The sequence below is a fragment of the Patiria miniata genome, unplaced genomic scaffold (assembly GCF_015706575.1).
Source record: "Patiria miniata isolate m_02_andy unplaced genomic scaffold, ASM1570657v1 HiC_scaffold_7, whole genome shotgun sequence".
Lineage (NCBI taxonomy): Eukaryota > Metazoa > Echinodermata > Asteroidea > Valvatida > Asterinidae > Patiria > Patiria miniata.
The window spans coordinates 21,136,955-21,159,079 of record NW_024037074.1 but is presented as its reverse complement, the minus strand read 5'-3'; the positions used below and the strand labels follow the sequence as shown (position 1 = coordinate 21,159,079).

The 22,125-nt window shown below is 38.2% G+C and overlaps 1 protein-coding gene and 1 non-coding gene across 8 annotated transcripts in view; one reads left to right on the top strand and one right to left on the bottom strand.

The window, feature by feature from the left end:
* The window catches only part of LOC119744406 (nuclear hormone receptor E75-like), a 95,470-nt gene extending 77,834 nt beyond the window's left edge, over nucleotides 1–17,636 (top strand). For all 7 annotated transcript variants that reach the window (XM_038220324.1, XM_038220325.1, XM_038220326.1 and 4 more), the window contains 4 exons: nucleotides 12,551–12,683; nucleotides 13,214–13,324; nucleotides 14,659–14,781; nucleotides 15,249–17,636. In XM_038220324.1, the coding sequence (XP_038076252.1) occupies nucleotides 12,551–12,683; nucleotides 13,214–13,324; nucleotides 14,659–14,781; nucleotides 15,249–15,472 (591 nt within the window). In that variant the 3' untranslated portion in view covers nucleotides 15,473–17,636. The remainder of the gene's footprint in view (nucleotides 1–12,550; nucleotides 12,684–13,213; nucleotides 13,325–14,658; nucleotides 14,782–15,248) is intronic.
* Nucleotides 17,637–18,421: 785 nt separating this feature from the next.
* Trnai-gau lies at nucleotides 18,422–18,494 on the bottom strand. Its single transcript has one exon. It is a non-coding gene; the product is annotated as a tRNA-Ile (tRNA).
* Nucleotides 18,495–22,125: the final 3,631 nt, after the last annotated feature.

The window sequence follows — 22,125 nt, the reverse complement described above, 5'->3', positions numbered from 1 at the left end:
AATTCAGTGACCAGTGGTGGGGGAAACAGCTCTAGGGTCAGAACACATCTTCACCTTTAATTTGTATGGTTGGAGTATACATGTAGTGATCCTAGTTCACCCATGGTGGAATAAGGTTCACCCTACCCATTGCGGCTTGCATACATGTATATTCTGACTGCTTTGGCTTAACTTGACCATAGCTGAAATATTTGGGTCTATTTTACTTATTTCTCATGTAAATCCTTTTGACCTCCACACCTTAAGTAAGATTGGTCATAGAATCTTGCAAAAGATGAATGAACTCAGGCCTTTCCCACTAGGCTAGGAGATTACCATCCTGTCATCACAGCGCAATTGCACCACCAACTAACATTGTGTTGTTCCAAACCCCTACTTGATGGGTTTTGCAGGCTGTGGATGTAATTGGTCAGGGGGTGATGGCCAGATAGTATTGGGGGTGTTCTGTTAGGGTTTGGTCAGTGGTAGTAGTGAAAGACTAATTCCCATAGAGGGCCACGGGCTGTGTTGATCCAGGATGATTCCCTTGGCTGCTGATATTTGTTGCCCCAAGTTTACATGGAGCAAGTTCACTGTACTTCCAGATTGCCCTTGAAGACCCCATGTTTAGTCTGGTTCCAGTAATGAAGTTGCATAGCAGTGTGGGCCTCGCCATAGAACTTGAAGTACAACACGTCACCAGGTGTATTTGTCTCAACTTGGTATGTTATGTATAATGCCAGCTTTTTACAATTGAAGTACTTGTATGATACTTAAATGTTTTGCTGACATCTGCCAGCATCTTTGACTATGTGTTAAATATGCCATAGCCTTTCAAGTGTTGGAGTATATATTTTGGCCAGACTTATTGGTGCCATGGTAAGCCTTGTGAAAAGGTTTTATTAGAGTTTGTTGCAATCATTGATGCCGTTTTGTTCTGTACAATCTTCTGGGACAATTTGATGGTGCAGATGTTGACCTTGATATTTTAATTGTGATAGATTGCTTTTTTTTTAACGAAACATTACTATTCTACATAACTTTCTTTCAGATTAAGTAATTGATTTTTAAAGCGATATGTTTTTAAAAAGAGGACAAACGAGCAAGTCTTTCTCGATCAAGCATATTGTATTTGCAAATCTCCACCGTTTCCAAGTTGCTTTGCAATGAGCTTCAGTGGTCTACGCAGGTTTGTTTCTGCATATTGATACTAAAATACTACTTTTCTTGAAAAAAAATGACAGCACACCAGGTGCCACGATTTTACAGGGTGCTTTAGAATGTCATTCACTAACAGTCCAGTAAGGTAAATAATAATTTTGGTTTTTTTTCTGTTTGCAAATGTTGTATATTCCCTTTAAGGCATGTTAATCCAGCAATATTCCCAAGGATTTTGCTCTGCAGTCCTCCTGTAGTAGACTCCTAAACCCATCCAAAAGCAGGCGATTGGATGAGATGGAAATAATCTGCATCACTAGAGCATTTCTGCACCATCAACAGAAGTGCTTGACCCATTTAAAATCTCCCCATGGGCCAATTTAAGAGATTGAGTTATAATAGCATTTGATAAATTTTTTAACAGGCACCATTTTCCCTGCTTGTTAATACCCTGAAATAGTGGCGTCTAGTATAATTAAGAGCCTTGCGTCTTTGGCACTCTCCTTTGCAAGTTATTGGGTGTAATAGATTCACGCCTTAGGGGCAGACATGACTGGTTTCAGCATACATGCATTAGTCTAGATTTGTCAGTCATGCCACTCATTGTGGGGGAGACATCATGAGATTAATGAATTGACACTAGCTACAGTATGTCAGTCCGGTCGGTCTTTAGCAGCTGGATTTGAAATGAATGAGTTTAGGATATTTATCAGTGGCCATCAGAATACCCTGTTTGAAGTTCCCAGTCTTTTGTTCATGGTTATAGGATGCATAAAAGGTTGCATGTAATGAGAGTGATCTGCCTATTGGCTAGTATGGTGGCTGAGTTTGTCTTTGTTGAACTTAATAGTTTCAATACATGTAGGTGTTAGGAAACAAAGCTGCCTATGTCTCCATCTCATGTTATATACTGTCACATTTCAGACACTGTTAAATTCAATTCCTCCTACTCTTTGATAAATGCAGATGTTGGGTTGTTACTTATTAGGAATGTAATCGTTTGTACACGCCTTTATGTGGTGGGGCAAGTTCATACCCAGGGCATCATCGCATCAGTGGTCATTCGTATGTTTATTGGTTATGTAGATTTCAAGCATGCCATCACCTCCCCACTCGTGATTGCAGAGTATCTCATGCGACGCCATCTTGGAAATCAGAGCGAGGCATGTAATGCAAACAAACATGGCGGCGTAAATAGTGTGTGCAGTGAACAAGTGACTCTCTCAAAGTGACAGCAGATTGACAATCTTATAAATGGATGGATAGCTAAGTTTCCCTGAAACATCATCTAAATTCTAGGTACATGTACATTGTAGGTCATGTCTCATTCCAACACCAGTGGCCGAACTGAAGTTTCCGTGTTAGTTTGCACATAGACCCATAAACATGGCAGTATTCACCGCCGTCAGAGAAACGTCAAGACTTTCTATTTTCACTTTAGATAGATCTATTGAGATAGGTCTATTGAGGCAAACTGCAGGTATGTCCAAGGCAAAAACTTTATCAAGACAAAAAGTCTGCCATGTTTCTTTTGTTTATTCAAATTTGTCTGACTTTGACTTTTTTTTTAGAAACAAGTCACTCACAATTTGTATTTTCTGTTGACTGAAATAACAAGCAGTGTGTGACACATCATTGAAAGGGCGGGGGGGGGGGGGGGGGGGAGAGCCACTTCGTGACTTTCCCCCCAATTAGTGGTAACCATTCCATACCATGTTTTTGCATTTAATGTTAGGGCCACCATCATCATTTCACTTTGGCAGGTGTTTTGAATCATTCATAACATTCCACTTTAAATACAAGCCATTCATTCTGTTTAATCACTCTCTCTGAATGCTCAAATGAATGTATCCGCTTATAAATCTCTTCGTCTGGAAATAACATATTGGTCTTGTCAGACTTTGTATGTAGCATCATAATACCATAACACCAAGGTCCCCTTACACTGAAAATCCAAATGTCACATGTGACATGTATTTCACCTATTTGGGTCTTGATCATTTTTATGTGTTCTCCTATCAGGAATAAAGCACGGCGTTAACTCATAAATTTCCTGATGGAGGCTAATGCATTTCTACCAGAAGCACCCGAATGAGATGGCAGTTCAGTGTGTATTGGTAACATTCCCATGTCCATTTGTACATGCGGGAAAAAATCATAAAGCTGTGGTAACTTTGTCTTTTATGAGAAATGTGACTTGGCTGTAAGGCTTACATTTAATTGCATTATTCTGAACGAGGAATCAGAATCGAGATTCCATATTTTTGAGGAACAAATTACATGTAGTAGTTGTTTATAAAGATTACATGGTGGATGAAATCCTTTCTGAAAGAATACAAATGCATGTTCATTGAAAACAGTTGCTGGATCTTTGTGGAGTGAAATGTATGTTTGATTTTAAATGAATGAACAATGAAGTTTACGGCACCTTGAATATCTGGAAGGTTTTCACTTTTCATGTTTATCGTGTCAAACTCACAGTTGCAAATACTTTTGATTGTCTCAAATTATGTGCTAAATTTCAAAACCTTTCTTTTTAGGCAGATAATCATGTTTAAGTACGGTACATGTAGATAATCATGTTCTACAGAGAGATTACATGTCTTAACTACCGCTAACTACTTACCACTGTTCATGAGACCTTTTATACATAGATGGGGTTTTTCAAATGTTATTTTTCGCCAGGGAAAGTTGGAATCAATAACAAATGGAATCACAATTGCTGGACGAAATTGGAATCGATTCCAAAAATGTTGGAGTCAGCCAAGCCTTGTACTGTGTGACCTTCCCAATGAGCACTACCAAGCAAGCACTGCACATATGATGTAAACTAAATGGGACTTGCATTTAATCTTGTGTCATGACACTTGCCCATTCCCTCATTTGACATTGAAGACAGGGATCCATCAAGCCCCGAAGTGCAACTTATTGTCCCCAACTTTTGACTCCATGTATTCATGCACACTATCACATACTAGATGCAATATGTATTGCATCATGTGTGTTATCTTGTAAATCACACTGAGAGATGTTTGTCATGCACACCATATATCTAGCTCTGGCTTTGTGTATCATGAGGCTGGTCATGGGAGTGATCACAAAAATAAAAAATAAAAAAATAAAGAAATAAAGAAATATAACAACATAAAAAATTAAACAAAACAAAGTAGCCCCCCTCCCCTCCCCGGCCAAAACAAAAGAAACTCAGAGCTGATCTGTGACCCTCCACTCCATATTTGCTTTTTTAAACAACAAATGTGCTTCAGGAAAGCACCCACATGACTATCTGCCTCCCCTTTTCCTTCAAATCAATTCCTTCAGTCTTGGTTAAAGTGGGTTGCGAGAAATGTATTGTGTTGTATTTTTTCCCCAAAATTTAACATGGTTACAAGAAATGTAGGAAATTATTTCAAACTGAATCATTTTGAATATTTGTAACTAGGTTTAGGGTGCACCTGAAGACATAAATTGATGTTGTTCCTTGGAACATTTTTTGAATGATACCACTTCAAAAGGAGTCTCACTGTAGTCGTTTGATCACTCATCATCAGCAGAGCTTGGTTGATCATTCCTTAGAGCCTGCAGACAGAAACAGAGAGAATGTCAGTCTATCGCTCATTCCTGTTTTTCGTGCAGGGCTCTCGAGTAATACAGTAATGCAACCGATATAGTGTGTCATTCTCTAGTGTATATGCTGTTCCGGGGATCCGTAGGTATCTTGCGGACGTTCACCCTAGCTCCCTTAACGAGAGAGTTGAATGGCAAGCCGGTACCGATAGGTGTGAAGTTAGAAAGCTCAGGCTTTTACCACTCTGTGTACGTCAATCAAGTCAACAACCTGCAGAGCAGCCACAGGCCACGTTCTTGCCACACTGGACACCGCAATCAGATGAGTAAGACTGGATGCTAGCTGGCCTATCGGATTTAAGACATCCCAGACTATAAGAAACTTGTCATGTGACATCGATATGCAAAGTGGGTGCGCAATTCACAAACAATTGTCTTGAAGGCACAGACGGCTAATAATTGGCCGAGTGCAGTAGATCATGTGTAAGCTCCACTGTAAATGTATCTTGATTTTTGCCCGAGTTCAGTATTTTTAAACCAGTGCATTTCGCCATCCTGTCATACTGTTTAACATGTACTGAATGTTGCGATCTTATGCCTGTATAAGCTACAATGTATGTAAAGTGGTTGAACAGGATCTTATTGTCGGGCCTTCTTCATTTTCAATCCCCCAAAACACTGTTGTGGAGCTAGCTCGGCTTGTAACAGCTGTTTTATTAGACTTGATGACAAGTTGTTAGATATACATGTAGTTGCATTTTGTCCATGAACTTCAGTTGAACTAAATCCGCGCGGCTGGTATAAGACTAGTACGTAATTGGCCGGGTTGCAACAAATCTAAAAACTGGACGATTACGTTCACGCACCGTTTTTCATTTATGCAAGCAGCGCAACACATATGCAGTGCTTTTTGCGGTGAGATCCAATCGCGCACCGCTATGCAAATGAGGACTCGTTCATTCCGTTACATGGGGAGTTCTTCTCAATACACCGGGACATGTTTGCAGATCTGGCGACAGTTTTCAAGTCGGTAATTTTATCAGAAATAGTCAGCAGCATTTGGTCTGGGAACCAGACTACGTGCATTGCAGTGATATTTTTTCGTGCATGGAGCCAGTAACTTTACGTTACTGTACAAACCAGTAGTAACTTGTAAATAAAATATTATGAATTGTTTTGACCCCAAAAGGATACATTTTTTTAAACAAATGAAGGGTTAAATTGAAAATCTTGAAATTCATACCTTTTCGGTTTTTTAATAAACATATTTACAACTGAACTAGACAATTCCAAATTAAATAGTTTCATACCCAATCCCCCTGCATTTGTCTTGAAACAGAAAACACAGGCCAAACCTCTAGTTTTGTTGGCATTTTGAAGAAAGCAATTGGAAATCAGTACAGGTTATAGAGAACAATCTGCCTGTACAAAATGGTTCAAAAAAAGTTTTTGCTTTTTCAGAGGCAGATTTCTCCAAATTGAGGAGACATTTTGAAATTGTTTTCAAATAGTCCTAAACTACAAGCTCTTTGTGGTATCTGTTTAAAAATAGCTTTTACAATAAAGCTGAAGTTAAGAAATAGAAGCCAGTTACGGAAAAACATGGTCAGAAACTAGTTTGTCCACACATACCGTAAATCTATGGCAGTCATGCATGTTTCATAGATTGGTACACGTTTTTAGAGTACTCATACTCGTACTCTAATGTCAAAGTACTCGTACTCGGGCAGCAAGGTACTTGTACTCGAATAGCAGTACTCGAAAAAGGTTGAATCGATACTTTCAGTTTGAAATGGTTGATTGGCTTGCAGAGAAATCAAAGTTTCCTGACTTCCCTCTCCGCACTTCCGGATAAACACAATTAACAGCTAGCTGTAAGTTGGTCTGTATATTGGTCTGACTGGGCCTGGGCCAATTACGCACAATGACCCATTTGCCGTATGTGTGCACAATGGTCAATTATGTACGTGATACGCCGAGGTATTCCTCAAAATGGTCGTTTGATTAACTTGGGTGATTTGAGCAAGGCTGTTTTCCAAACCCCGGTTTAAGCTCCCTATCTGGGTGCAGCCCCATTGCCAACCTGCGTGAATGAAGAAAGAGACACAGCTGATGCCAGGGTTTGGAAAACGGCCTCTAGTCTGGTTCCGGCGTCAAGCCCACAGACATAAACACAGGCCTAGGATTGTCATGTCAGGGGAGCAGACTATATGCGTAGTACACGTATGTTACCGTACCACAAATCTGCCACTGCACGTTGTACCGTCCACGTGTTCGCTTGTCAAAACCTGTCAGCCTGTGAAGAATTTGTGGCACTTTTGTGCCCATGTTGTAACTTGTTCGTGACGAAAATCACGAAATATGACGTCTGAATACAAGTACTCGCATTCGTACTCAGAAGTACTCGTACTCGTATTCGTACTCAGCAACCTAAGTACTCGGCGGTACTTGGAAAAAAAGTACTCGACCACAACACTGCACGTTGGTCAGTGCAGTCTATGGGATACTATTGTGTTGACCATATCCCATAGACTTGCGTGTGGACAAACTGGTTTTGATCCTTTTTCTGTAAATGGCTACTATTTTTTTACTTGAGCTTTATTTTCAACTTTCTCTAATCCATTGCCATTTCTTTAATTTAGGCTTTATTTTCAGTGCTGTTTTCCCCTATACCACAAAGATTATGTAGTTTATTAATTTCTACAAACAATGTTAACATAGCTCCCCAATTCTGAGAAATCTGCATCTGAAAATGTGTAAACTTTTGTCTGACCACACTGTATCTCTGTTCTAATAGTAATATTCAAATGACCAATGATTGATAGTTTTGGCCCCACAATGTATCACTTTTTAATCATGCCTGTATATACAGTATATTGGGGAGTCTTTGAAATATACTGGTACATAGATCTCATATATTCATGTCATACGTTTGATAATTAGCTTGTGTTTGACATTAATTAGTTTTGCTGGTTCTTTTACATGTATGCACCGGTATCATGCATAAATTTGAGTGCCAAGTTGACGCTTGACCTGATTTTCTATTCTCATCAATGAAATTTGCTGGTGGAAGTTTGAACTGGACTTACCTGGTATGAACCTTGGCATGTGCATGTATTTAGGTTGCTATAATTGCCATCTGAAGAAGTTCTAAAGGAAGCCCTTAGCCTTTCTAACCACATGCTCCTTTTCAAATCCAGTTACGTGAGAAATAGGCCCTACCCCTTTTTTCTGTCTAAACCATAAGACACTGAAACAATTCAGCATAGCATCACATTATGGAAACCACATAGAGAGTCCTTAATTAATGTGGGCATATAAACTTGGAAGGTTGCATCTTTAAATAAGTGTGCAGTTTGAAGACATAATGTCTGTTGTTATTTTGTCAAACTAGATCTTGAATCCTTCAATTTCAATACTACTTTTTGGCACAGTGTAGGGGGTTAGGGTTCATTTCTCAAATATCATGCTGATTTTTTTGGTTTGGGTTGGTTTGGGTTTGGTTTGTTTTGTTTCAAAAACAAATCTGCAAGTGAAATTAAGAATTTTTTTACTTCAGAACCCTAAATGATCTTTAGTACTTCTTAATAGCCAACTTCTAAATTAGTGGTTCCCTAGACAATTCTGGTGCAAGCCTGCACCAATATTTGATTGATATACCAAATGTTGTAAATCATAGATGTATTGATTACGGTTGACTGTGAAAGTGCTGTGACCAGCAGAGTTCCTCGAGGTCTGTGTGTATTATTTTTAGATTGAGTGTGTCCGAAAGAAATGTATAATAGTCCATTCATTTCATGTTCATTTCCCAGGATGTTATCATTTGCATTCAACCTTGCTCAGGGCAGGTGCATGAATGGGAGCTGGCCAGTATACACACGTCTGGTGTAGTCCCCTCATTTCATAATGTCTCTCACAATAACATACTGGAAGAGTTTGGACACCTCTGTTGACATGAATACTGCTACCTGTCAACTTAAAGTCAAAACAGGTGCTTCTTACATAAGAAAATGTGGCCCTTGCACTTTGGTCAGAAAGAAATCTGCACGTGCACATTGAACAAGCAACGTTTGTTGGGCTTCTCTTTTTCGCTGACTTCATTGAAAGGCGGAATTCAAAGTGCCGTGGGCGCATTAGCAGCTGACTAATAAGCACCTAGAGACTTTGACTGCCAATTTGTTGAATGGCAGAAAGTCTCTCCTTCTTAGCTATAAGAGTACATTATATGTACATGTAAGACAATCCTTTCTTGGGCTACATCTTTCCCTCTATGATTATAGGTCAGGCTTTCTGGTATATCAGGTTTCCTTTGCATAAAATTGAAAGGATGCAAGCAGGTGAGACCTGTTGCATCTAGATGAATCTTTCGATGAGAGGTCGTTTTGCATTGTTGAGGCCTAGCTACCCTGCACCTCAGGTACATGTAGGTTCCAACATGGATCAAAAAGATTAATGACATTTTAAAGATTTACACCCCATGTTCTTCAAATTATTGTCTGGCAGCCAATTATTCAAATTAAGATTTTTGGATTTGTTTGTTCATGGCCTCATTCAAAGTGAGTACCTTTTATATTGCTAGGGAAATAGCAATTGAAAAAAACAAATCAATTCTTTGAGGTGAAACTTGATAATGACAATAGCACAGGGAATGCATGTTTAAACAGTGACAAAGATTTACAGCAATGGTCCCAACTAGCACATTGTTCAATTTTTGGAGGGGGATGTAACAATTGAAAGCACCTTACCCAAGTTTGTATGCGTGTGTAAATTGAAATGTTTAAGTTTGTGAATACATTGAAAAAAGTAGCATTGATTAATATGGAACAGAATTATAAATTAGAAACAAGATGTCATAAGAGAAGGATGGGATGATTTTGCTTTAACATACATTTGTATATTCCAAAGTCAAGACAGAGACGTATGTGAACCATTTAAGTTCTTTTCGATAGGAATGTCTGGGGGGAAAATAAATGAAATATAATTGATTAAAAGTAAAGAGTGTGCGTTGTTTCTTTTGAGACGACGAAGCTTTGTTGACTTGGTTTGTGAGAACTACAGCTTGGGCACGTAGGCTGTAAATCAAAGCAGGAGAAGTAGTCCTTGTTGACATTTTAGGCAATATCCAAACCCTCCCTTTTCCCTCCTCCCTTCCCTACTGTCATCATCAATTGGATTGTAGTAATCCCCAGGGCCCCTTAGGGACCACGTATACATTCAATGTGACCGGTGTCCCGCTTCCACTTCAACTAGGCACATTTATGTGTCACATCCCGCTGGCAAAAGTGTGTTAACAGCAGTGGCATAGAATCCCGGAATCTGTAATGCCAAGACCCGCCCACAAAATGGCAGCCGACCTTCTTTTGGAGAGTGCAAGGTCATTGACTTGGTTGCGTTGTCTTGTGATGTGTTGTGATTGGCCCACTTAGCATTGGGACTGGTTTCATTCAGTGGTCTCCTGAGTTAGGGGAGCCAGGCAACAGCTTGACACAATAAAAAACTGAAGAAGAAAAAGGGCCCCAAGGGTGAATTACGCATAGGAGGTGCAGCAGGAAACAAGACTGAGCAACATGTATATAAAGAAATCAAGCCACGTCCATACATTCATCCACTGTGTTTTCTGGAACAGTGGTTGTTGATGGTAATGTCTAACCTTGTGGCTGGCATGTTGTACTCCTAATCCTGCCATGGGCAATATGGCCTACTTTCTCTGCTCCAACAGACCACATATCATAGAAATCCAACAAGGGAAAGGTGGGACTGTGCAGAGTGTCAGTCTCAGAGTGAAAAGAGCTCAACGTGTTATGTTGTGCTTTTCTTTTCATAACCATGATTTCAACATCAACTTTCATGTTTCTCTCCCAGAGAGAAAAAAAATCTTCGTCATTCACATTTTCAAAACAGAATTGCTTAATGATATGAATTCCTTGAAAATAATTTAAACTGCTTCAAACTGCTAACAGACTGTATTGGTCTGAAGTATACAAATCAACCAAATAAGCCGGCCTAACATTTCTGTCCTAAGCAGGACCTTTTTGAAAGGCAAAAACATTAATTCCTTGTTATAAAAATGTTGGGTTTTTTTTAAAGGAAAACGTCTTAAAACAAAGTTCCATGAGGTATTTGACTTTTGTGACACCCTGATGAGAAATAATAAGTACTCGTACTCAACATGTTAAAATTGTACTCAATCATCGAGGTACTCATACTCGAATTGCATTACTTGGTGGGGGGGGGGGGGAGAATGTTATAGCTTGACTTACCATGGCCTTATTTTATCGATACTTTCAGTTGGAATGGTTGATTGGCTTGCGGACTAATCGCAGCGTCTGGACAAACACAATTAACAGCTAGCCATGATCATATTGGTCTGACTGGACTTGGGCCAATTATGCACAATGACCCATTTGCCGTATGTGGTGTTCCTCAAAATGAGGTGTTCCTCAAAATGGTCGTTCGATTAACTTGGGTGATTGGAGCAAGGCTGTTTTCTGAACCCTGGTTTAAGCTCCCTATCCAGGCCCAGCCCCATTGCCAACCTGCATGAATGGAGAAAGAGACGGAGCTGATGCCGGGGTTTGGAAAACAGCCCCTAGTCTGGTTCCTGCGTCAGGCGCACAAACATAAACACAGGCAGGAAGCAGACTATATGCATAGTACACGTACGTTACCACGAATCTGCCACGCTGCATATTGTACCGGCCACATTCACTTGTCAAAAATTGTTGGCCTGTGAAGAATATGTGGCACTCGTGCCCAAATTGTAATTTGTTCATGTCGAAAATCACAAAATATGTTGTCTTCACCAAGTGATTAACAGTGCACATAATTTTCGGCTTCAAGCACAATGTACTTGTACTCGTACCCGTATTCGGAAATATAAGTGCTCGTACTCGTACTCGGAATACAAGTAATCGTACTCGGAAGTACTCCTACTTGTACTCGGAAGTACAAGTACTCGTACTCGGAGACCTATACTTGTACTCGAAAGTACAAGTACTCGTGCTTGGAGACCTATACTTGTACTCAAAAGTACATGTACAAGTACTTGTACTACAGCAACCTAAGTACTTGCCAATACTGGGTACTTGGAAAAAAGTACTAGACTACAACACTGCCCAAAACCCTGTATCTTGTGGTTGCCATGTTGTGAGATCGTCACACTATTAAATATAAGTACTCGTACTCATACTCGAAATACAAGTACTCGTACTCGTGCTCAGAAGTACTCTTACTCAGAGTACAAGTACTGGTACTCGGAGACCTGTATTTGTACTCGAAAGTAGTCGTACTCGGCAAACCTAAGTACTCGGCAGTCGGCAGTACTCGGAAAAAAGTACTCGACTGCAACACTGCCCAAAACCCTGTATCTTAATTGTGGCTGCCATTTTATGAGATTGTCACACTACATGTATTATTTAAGTAACATAAGCAGCATGTGGTCAGAAAGTTTCAGCCTTGTATCAGGTCTAGGTTTATTAAGATATCTATGAGTCTAGGCTGATCAAAACGTCCAAAAGAAAATGTACCAGTACTACGAACAAATGTCTGTTTTAATAGAAACTATGAAGGAAAAAAGAGGTCCACACAATATACAATGTGTAGAATTACTAGTGTCTGCACCAGGGTTCTCAACAAGAAGTCTGTTTTCTCAAGGGAAATCCACTTTTTAGAGTGTTTGTGGGGCAAATTGCATTGTTTTATAACAACAAAAGAAAGCTTACTACATGTGGTACACATGTAGCATCTGCTGATTGACATTGTCCATTGCTATGTACATGTATCACTTTGATTATTATCAAGTGACTGATCCATCTGTGCCTATTTTTTTTGCCCCACACCCCACTAGTCTAAGGATGAGATCAAGGAGAGACTAGCCAAGCATATGGCAGACCAATGGGACAAGATAGCTCAGTTTGCTGAATGCATCCCAGGCTTTACTGGCTTCAGCAAAGAAGATCAGGAGATTCTTCTGCAAGTGGGTAAGTGGCCACAATTTGATAATCAGACATATTTTAAAACAAAATTTGACATGATGTTGTTATTGATGTCATATTTTATGTTTTTGCGTGTGGGTCTGTGCCATTTTCTCATCATACATCAACTCAACATCAACTGAAATCAAAGCGATAGATGACATGGCTATCAGATGAAGTTGATTTTTTACTTTTGGGTTTTTTTGGTCTTTTTATGTTATATTTCTTTTGAGGGGGCAGAATCATGAGTTGCATGTTTGCTGAAGTGCAAATTGAGTCCTTTTGTTTCTTCAAATATAATTAATATTTAGATTTAAGCTAACACTAATTTGTAATAAGTTCCAGTTTTAGGCCACCATCTGTTTAAGAAGTTATATGCAGCTAATTACACTGTTTGCTTTGGTCTGCCTTTGACCTGGAGAACTCGTTATTCAATGTTTTTTTTTACAAACTGTTTTGTCCTACGTATGTGTAGTAATCATGCATAATTTCAAATTTCTAAAGTTCTTTCTGTTCTTATCTTTAATTTGATTCAGGGGGTTTGGAGGTGATACTGTTGCAGTTGGCTCAGATGTATGATCATCGGACACACCTATTGCAGATGTGGGAGAATGAGTGGTTATCATCAGAGCAGGCCTGTAAACTAAGTAAGATATGACCACCACATTCACACTGGATTCTAGCAAGGCAACCAAAGAGGGGTAACTGCACAAATTATCCCTCACATGTACACTACATTGATCCTACATCATGTTACCGTGATCCTACCTGGGTCCTACATTGAGACTCTGTTTACAAAGGAAGTTCAGTCATTTCGAAGGTGAAAAGTCATAGGGAAGCTATGGGCAACAACGTTTATTCAGATTTTGCAGTTGTACACCAATTGTAGTTCAAGACTTTAAGTGTCATCCTATTTAACAGACTGTTAAAAAAACCAACCTATGTTTTATCTCGAATATTCCTCCAAGCTTCACGTGGTGGCTCAGAAGAATAGGTCGGATTTCCAGATTTATTGAATATCATTCAACTTAGCGGTATCACAAGTTAAAGGGAATTTACAACATTTGCTTTTGCTGCAATTTTCAGAAATAAATAACTTTGGAGGATTAGTATGTAATAGCAAATATTGTTAAACTGACTTGTTTCACGTTTTGGGCTTGTAGATTCTGGAAAGACCAAAAAAAAAACAATCATGTTCTTGTAGTCTGGTTCCCTGACCCCACTTAAGATGAAACAGAACAATATATAGCCTTTAGAGAATTGTGAGGTCAGAGCATCAGTCTGGCAGGCTTGTACCCCTTCACAGGTGTTTAATCAATTGCAAAGAAAATGCGGAACAACTGTTTTGAAAAATTCGAAGCGGTTTTTGAAAAAAGCCAGTTTTCTCCAATGCTGGTCGGCCGACCAGCGTTGGAAAAATACAAATTTTCTTGACAATGTCAGCACACCAGGAGACATGATTTTACAGGGTGCTTTAGACTGTCATTCCCTTACAATCCAATTAGGTATTTCATGATAATTTGATCATTTCGTTTTTTGATGTTTGCAAATATTGTATTTTCCCTTTAACTGTAACTTTGATCATTATATGGACTAAAATGTTAAGTGCCAAGTGTGGGCCCTTGTCTGGGTCATGGCAGAACTACTTCAAAAACTAAAATTCAGCGACAAAAATATGTACAACACTTGTTTTCATTGGTGTGCAAGGGTCCTAGTTTTTGGGCATTTCACAGCACAATCTACTGATAATTACATGTAAAGCAATGAAGACATATAACAAATTAATTTGAAGAGTTTATTGATAAGCATTTCCCTGGAAGATATCTGCAGATCAAACTAAATGTCCCTCTAACTTCACAAATTAAGTTATAAATATATCTGTATTTTAATTTAAACCATCATGTATGTTGTTGAGGTGTGCACAATACAATAATAAGGTGCATTTCGTGACTAACTTATTCCTGTCTATTTTTGCTTTCAGCAACTGACTTCAACCTGACTGTATTTTTTGAGTTGTTATTTGGACTAGCTGAGAGTCTGAGAAGCATGCATCTGAGAGAGGATGACTTGGCACTGTTTTCAGCACTTCTTCTGTTGGCATCTGGTAAAAGGCTTTTCACAGTTTGCATAGTCCAGTAGAACACAGCTATAATGACAACCACTGTACAGAATAGTTAGCTATATACTTAACATTACCATCTGCCTCCCAAATGTTATGTACATTCGTTTAAAATAAAACTAGTCAATGTTCGCTACATTAATATGACTGATCTTTAAAGACAGAAGGATATAGTATTTTGATTTGCATTTGGTAGAAACTTTGAAAAAAACTGTGATACTTAAAAAGATGTAATACCAAAAAGGTGAAAGAAGTCAGTTAAGGCATAATGGTTGTGTTCATGCGTGGAGGATTGGTCTTACATTTGTGTCTGGAGGGTTGGTCTTTTAATTTCTGCCTGTATTTATAAGTCCACATAATTTTAAACTGGAAGCACTGATTTAACTCTTTCAGAACATTTTAGAAACTTATTTATGCTATGTTTCAATTACGTGTTGACTTTTCTTCCTCAGATCACCAAGGTTTAAGGCATAAGAGACAGGTTGAAGAGGTACAGGAAAAGGTGTTAAACTGCTTTGCTTACATCCTAGCACAGAATCACCTACAAGAACCAGGACTCTTAGCCCAGGTGCTAATGTGCATGCCCACACTACGTACCATTAGCACAAGCTATCTGGAACTGACATCAGTCTCTACACCAACACAACAGTGGAGTAACTGGCCTGTAGAATTGTGACTAGATGTTCATGGCCGAGACTCAATGGATTCAATGGTGAATCATGCCATGACAGCCACTGTTCCTCGGTCAACTTCCCCATCCCATCCTACTCAAGCAGCATGTCTGGCATCAGACTCTACCATGATATGTGAGGAGACTCAAATAGACGCAGTGCGTGCTGCTCCTGCTAATTGCTCAGTACTTCTGGAATTGGTTTGAAAAACAGCACACAGGGAAAGAAGAGCATTTGAGGAAAGGCTGCATGTAGTATACGCCTTCCTGGATTGTGGATGATTGAATGTAGTCAACTCCTGTAATGGCAGTGTGGCTGTTACATGGCTCAAGCTTGCAGAAAGGCAATTCATTTAGGTTAATCCAGGATGGTTCATCACTACAAACAAATCCAGTGTACAGTATATGTGCAAAGTTGACAGTCATCTCTTGTCTGCACATGCAGCAGGCTGTATTGTTCCTGACTATCAGTCTTAAAACGCTCTAACACAAACCTTCACAATGTCATCAGTCCCTTTGAGAACAGATGCAAGTTTTAATCTTGTACTTTGTACATATGGAAGATCTTAGGTAATTCAAGAAATTGGAAACCTGAGAAAGATGAAAGAAGGCACAAAATATGGAGAGGAGAGGAAAGCCATGTGCAGTGCAGATACATGTACCAGGCAATAAGTTGACCACTGAACTCTGCATTGTGGCCTGTAAATTACTGCGTTGAGTGCACCAAGAAGTGACGGATCATCTATGGACTTTGTGCCTACAATACGTCACTTCGTGGTGCAACTATCCATGATGTGTCACTTTGTGGTGCGACCGATGTATGGACTGAACTTCCTCAAATTAATTCCAGCAAAAATGGAGTAACATCGGGAGACTACATGTATGTATGTGTCCAGTTACAACTGTATGCAGCAATACGCAAACTGTGCATAAACATAATGAAAAAAAGAGGCTGCCAACATATGCAAACAACTTTTCAAAAGATGATTTCAATCTTAGCCGTCGCTTGTTTGCACATTCAACCAGTGAAGTGCTTGTGTGATACTGTGAAATACAAATGTGCAAAAATGAAACAAAGATAACTTTAAACATTATGATCGCATGTCGCATGAGCTGTTGTATTTGGCACATGCGCTAAAAATGTTGCATTAAGAAAACGCTACCCCTCCTCACATTTGTACAAAGGTTTACAAAAAAATGATATGTAAAGGTAATTTGTTTTTGCTCATTCACTGCTAAGTCTAGATTTTGTGTTTAATAATGATGTACATTGTAATAAAAACAGTGGTTTTTTTATTTTCTGAGTATGCGCTGAAATTGAGAGGGAATTTATGCTTACCAAAAGAAACAATAGTATGTTTATTGTGATAAACTTCTTGCCTTTGAAGAATGTCAATTTCATTTATAATGAGGCAGGAAGCTCTGCCTGGTCTTAACTTACAAGCTAACACAACCAAAGACAATGTTAAAATTCATTCATTTAATAGAAGTTAATGTTAACTTGAGCTCTATAAATTTCCAAAGCATGTTTTGAGTTGTTTGTAAAGTTCTCATGAAAAAAGCAGGTTTTTGTTTCCATCTTGCTGAACGGCGTCATGCATTACTGTGATACCTAGAGGTCTCTAGTGTGGAATATTGTATACACTTGTCTTCAGCATGTATGCAGGAGCGTCGCTAGAACATTTTCAATGGGGGGGGGGGGGGTTGTTGGACCAAATTTTCCGACAACTTTGCGTAGAAAAAATCTGGAAAAAGGAGGTCCTCAAATTTGCTGACAGAAATATTAATGGGAGGTGTGAAAAGTAAAATTTGCCGACAACCTTGCAACAAAATATTGGACAAGCAAAAAAAAAAGATCCTCAGATTTCAAAATTTGCCAACCATAGTAAAATAATATAAAAAAAACCCTCAATTTTTACAGATTTGCCGACAACAATTATTGATTTGCCGACAGAAATTTTGAATGGGGAGCGTCACACCCCCCCCCCCCTCCAGCGACTGCCCTGCGTGTATGTAAGTTGTCATGTTTTCAATTGAACTGTTTTGATTGGCAGGGGGTGACCTACTTTCATAACTATATTTCAATAGGGGGTGCTGTTCCAATTCTACGATTATTAACACTAGATTACTAAATGGTGTACCGTATTTTGAACATTATACCAGTATAATTTTTTGGGGGGTGTCCCGGGGGGGGGGGGGGGGGGGGTTCGACTTATTTTTTTGGAATTTGTATGATAATATTTTGGGGGGACAGAGCTGGGGGGGGGGTTGATCCGCGCCTGGGTAGCTGATATAACAAACACATCATCCATAACACACAAGAGCTTGCAGACCTTTAAAAACAAAACACAATACCATACAGAAATGCATAAATGTCAAAGATAACTTCTTCATCAGATAAATGTAGAAGTATTTGTCCTGTTTTCATGTTGTACCTAGTGGCTTTCAGTGTGGAGTGCTCAAGCTTGCATTTGCCATTTTGATAATGTAAATTTCATATTTCTTACATTTTTGCATTCTTTGACAAACTGAATCAGGATTTTTCGCACGGAGAAAAGAGGCAGTCTGATCTGTCCTCTAAATTCCTTCCGCTTTATCAGAGTCAACCACATAAGCATTAAATATTATAAAACTAGTATAAGGCATGTTAAAGCATATCTGTTTTAGTTTTGGCTGGCTTTTATCTTAGGAGATGCGAATAGTATGCTTTGATTTGGTTTTTTTTTTTATTGTTGTATCACATGATGGAAATGCTACATGCAAAGACAGATCCGAGAGATATGCTCAAATATAGGCTCTTCACATGTTGATCATTCTAATATGCAAGTTGGTAGACAGCCATGTTTCATGTCTTAATTCTGTAATACATCAAGTTTTCAATTATTACAAGCCCAACTTACACATGCCAGCTTGTTAACTTAATTAGGTTTTTTTTTCAAGGTTGACCAAAGAAATTGACTGCAGCAGGGCTTGAACCTCCGACCTCGGGATTATCATTCCTGTGCTCTACCAACTGAGCTATCCAGCCCTATGTTGGCAGTTCCCCAATTTGTCAATATCCTTGTTCAAGTGTCTCTAGTCAGAAGCCATAAACCCGTATATGCCATGTAGCCAGGGATCACACCCAAAGTCACAATGCTAGCAACATTAGCAATGCTGCAAACCCAGGTAATAGCAAACAGGGATCAGTCAGAGAGGATACAGCTTTTTTTAATATATATAATTGGTTATGTTGACATTTTGTGTTCGTTTGTGGGATTTTTTTTTACGCCTGTACCTTTTGCTGTGGAAAGACAACTCTTAGTAAGCGATCATCGAGCTGAATAAATCTATTGGAAATGTTTAATTTTATTACAAAAACAAGTTAAGAAGTTTGGAATTTAGTGACAAAAGACTCGGCCTGCACATAACATTGATACAGCTTATCTGAAATATGTGTTAATGCTGTTTTTATCATTAACACTTTGGTACTTAAATGTTGTCCTATTTGAAACTATTTTTCTCGCCAAATCTACCAAAAAGCATTGCTATGGAATGTGTTGAAAATAGTCATTTGACTGTACACATTGTAAGGTCTCTGTGTTCCTTTCTCTATGATCAGACTGTCAGAGATTCTAAAAACTTCACAAAAATCTCTCGAAAGACTGCTTTTAGAAACAACTGTTCATGACTAATTAAATGCCACTGTGAAATGTTACAGAGAATATGCTGGTTTGATTTGTGGCCTCTGCCTTCCTAAATGTATGGGAAAGTAGAAGACATGGATACATTCTAGCTTCTACATTTAGGATAAGAATTTGGGATAAATATGCTGAATTTTGTTGTGCATTGAAGGCAAAGCCCGTTTCTTTATGTGTCTCCTTTTGTTTATTAGTGATTGTTTATCGGTTACCCTTGTTCAGCCTGTCAACCTTTGTTTTGGATGTGATCTTTGTTGCGTTTGCTTTACTTACATTCATTGTAATGATCTACAATCATCTAAAGAGGTGATCACTCGTAGACTGTCTGTTAAGTTACATACCTTCAAGATGGTTTCAGGATCCAGGTGATGAAGGATGTAAGATACAAGGTCTCCACCTGTGGCAAATTGTGCCATAGACACGAGGTTTATTTGTTGACTTTGATTTTTTGGTTTTAAGTTTTGTTACAGTTGCTCTCCCCCTGCTTTTATTTCTTAGTTTCACCTCAAAAAAATAACTTTTGTTTTTAAATTGCAAGTTATTCACTTTCTAAGGAGACTTCATGTAAAAAAAACACCTATATTTTATCTTTTGTGTGTTATTGAGCACAAAACCAAGCCAAAGTAAAAACATTATTTCAGAGGGTTTAAAAAGGGGTTTTAATGTTTCATTTTACTTCAGTAAAACATACAAATTGAACATTCGTTAGATACCAAAAAAAAAGATTTATGTTGAAGAGCACGGGTAGAGCAACTTTGAAGAAGAAAAAAAGAAGTGTTGCCATTATGTTTTCAGCTTTATTTTTAATTTTATTTTCTTTAAGTTCAAAGCCTTTCCTTTTATTTATTAAAAAACAATTAACCATCAATACAATTGCTGGATAAATACCATGATGGATTTCATTAGAATATTTTATTAAATAAAAATGCACGGACAATGTATATAACCAAAAAAAAGTAAGCAACCAAATTGTTCAGATTAAAAAACTGTTGCCTGATTGGACAAAGTTTGCTATTATATTCAGCCCACAACTTGGACTATTGCACAGCTGTTATTGTTAGTTTACGTTCATCTTGTGTTAGAGGCTATTGTCTTCGCAATGTGTTTTTTAAACAAAGGCCGCGTGACTATTATGATTTTACATTCATTACATTGAATTATTCAATAGCTCTTGTTAATCAGCACCATTTGATTGTTTCATGGTGATAACGGAAAGCAAATTATGGTTTTAATTTTTACTTTCTAAATGGACTGAATAGTTGTGTAAGGAAATATTGTTATACAGTATAGAACCGTTTGCTGACTGCCCTTAAGTTGAAAAAAGTTGCAGAGTAAATATAAAGACAAGCCCATGCATGGGATTTATCTTCGCCCCAAATAATTTGAAAATTCATTCAAGAAACCCTTGTAAGCCATATGCTGGTGCGTTGCATTGTTAATTGTGAACTGTTTTGTATGCTGTAAAATTCCAGTTTTATTTTCTATATTTCGTTTCAGTGTGGGTAGTGTATCAGTTGGAAAAAAAACAATATCATTAGAAAATGAATTGAAAAAAAAAACCCAATATTGGACAACCTAATTATATGAAATTCTGAATTGGGCCATTCGTAGGACTCTCCATATACGTTTTGCATAATTTTTGTAGCTATAAATATGTGAATTCAAAGCTATATACAAGTTGTAAAGAGCACTTTTATACCAAGGAAAAGTCAAAAGCTGCATAAATTTATGCATTGATTTTTTTCCAACTATCTTTTTTTCAGTAGTATACGCAAAAGTGTTAATGACAATGAGAGCAATGATTTTCAAATATTTCCCGAGAAACCTTATGACAAACACTCTCCACAGTCAGTTCTATTCTAATACTTCTGCGCAAGTTTTTCTTATCAACTTCTATTAAATTCAAATAGATATTGTTTTAATAGAGAAACCATGATTTTGTTTTGTTTCACATAAGATTTGTTGGTTTGCCAAACCAAACCCGAATCGTAAATGATACGGTGTTTGATACTAAAATGGAGACAGTCTTTTTAGTTTAATGAATTTATTACGACAAATGACAATGCCGGGAAATATTTACAGGCAGGTATCAGCTTTTGGTGTTTTTTTGGTGATGATTTGCTTTGATTTGACTTGAGTATTTTGTTTATTTACTTGTGAAAGATTGTGTTGCTTGGCAGTAAAAAATAATCCAAAGTGCGAGATAGAAGGCGTAAACAGGGTAAACTAAAGGGGTGAGCGGCTACTTTGTGACTTCATATAAAGAGGCTCTTGTCACTGAGCACATATTGTGCTGATATTGTTGGGCGTGATATTTAGAGAGAAAACAAAATCCCTTTTCAGTTTTAATAAATATTGAAGAAATCAGCATTGTTTTTGAGCACATTCTGGTGTATGAGATTCCGTTATAGCATTGTCAAGTTTGATTATTCTGTTTTTGTTTGTTTGGGGAATTGTCTTTCTTGTTGTTTGATGTTAAGCTCAAGGGGTACCGTAGAGCCTATTAGATACCCAGTTCAATTTCAGCCAGTTCACGTCAGAATCCATCTCCCGTCATTAATCAGAAACAGTATTCAGAAAACTGCCCTCTATTTACTTTATTTCACTTTTCCGCTTTGCCAATTTTAAAGGTGTACTTTTTCCCGTCATATTTCAAAGGTTGGGGTCACAATAAAGCCACTAAAGTCTTACATTTACCGAGAAAATGTTGAAGGTGTTTAGATCTGGAGCGGTAGCGATTTCTTGCCTTGTTCATACGTTTTCCGTCTGTGAATAAAGCCATCGATTTTTTGAGTCAATATGGTCACGAGATTGGCGTCGCATAATAAAATGCATTATCACGGATGTAATTTTACAAATCACTGTTTTCAGGTTTCATGCTCCTTCAGTCTTACAACACACATGGCGACCACACCAGTCATTTCCTTTCTTCTCGTGTACCAAAATTTCCGAGTTTGAAAGTGTTCTTTCAAATTGAAA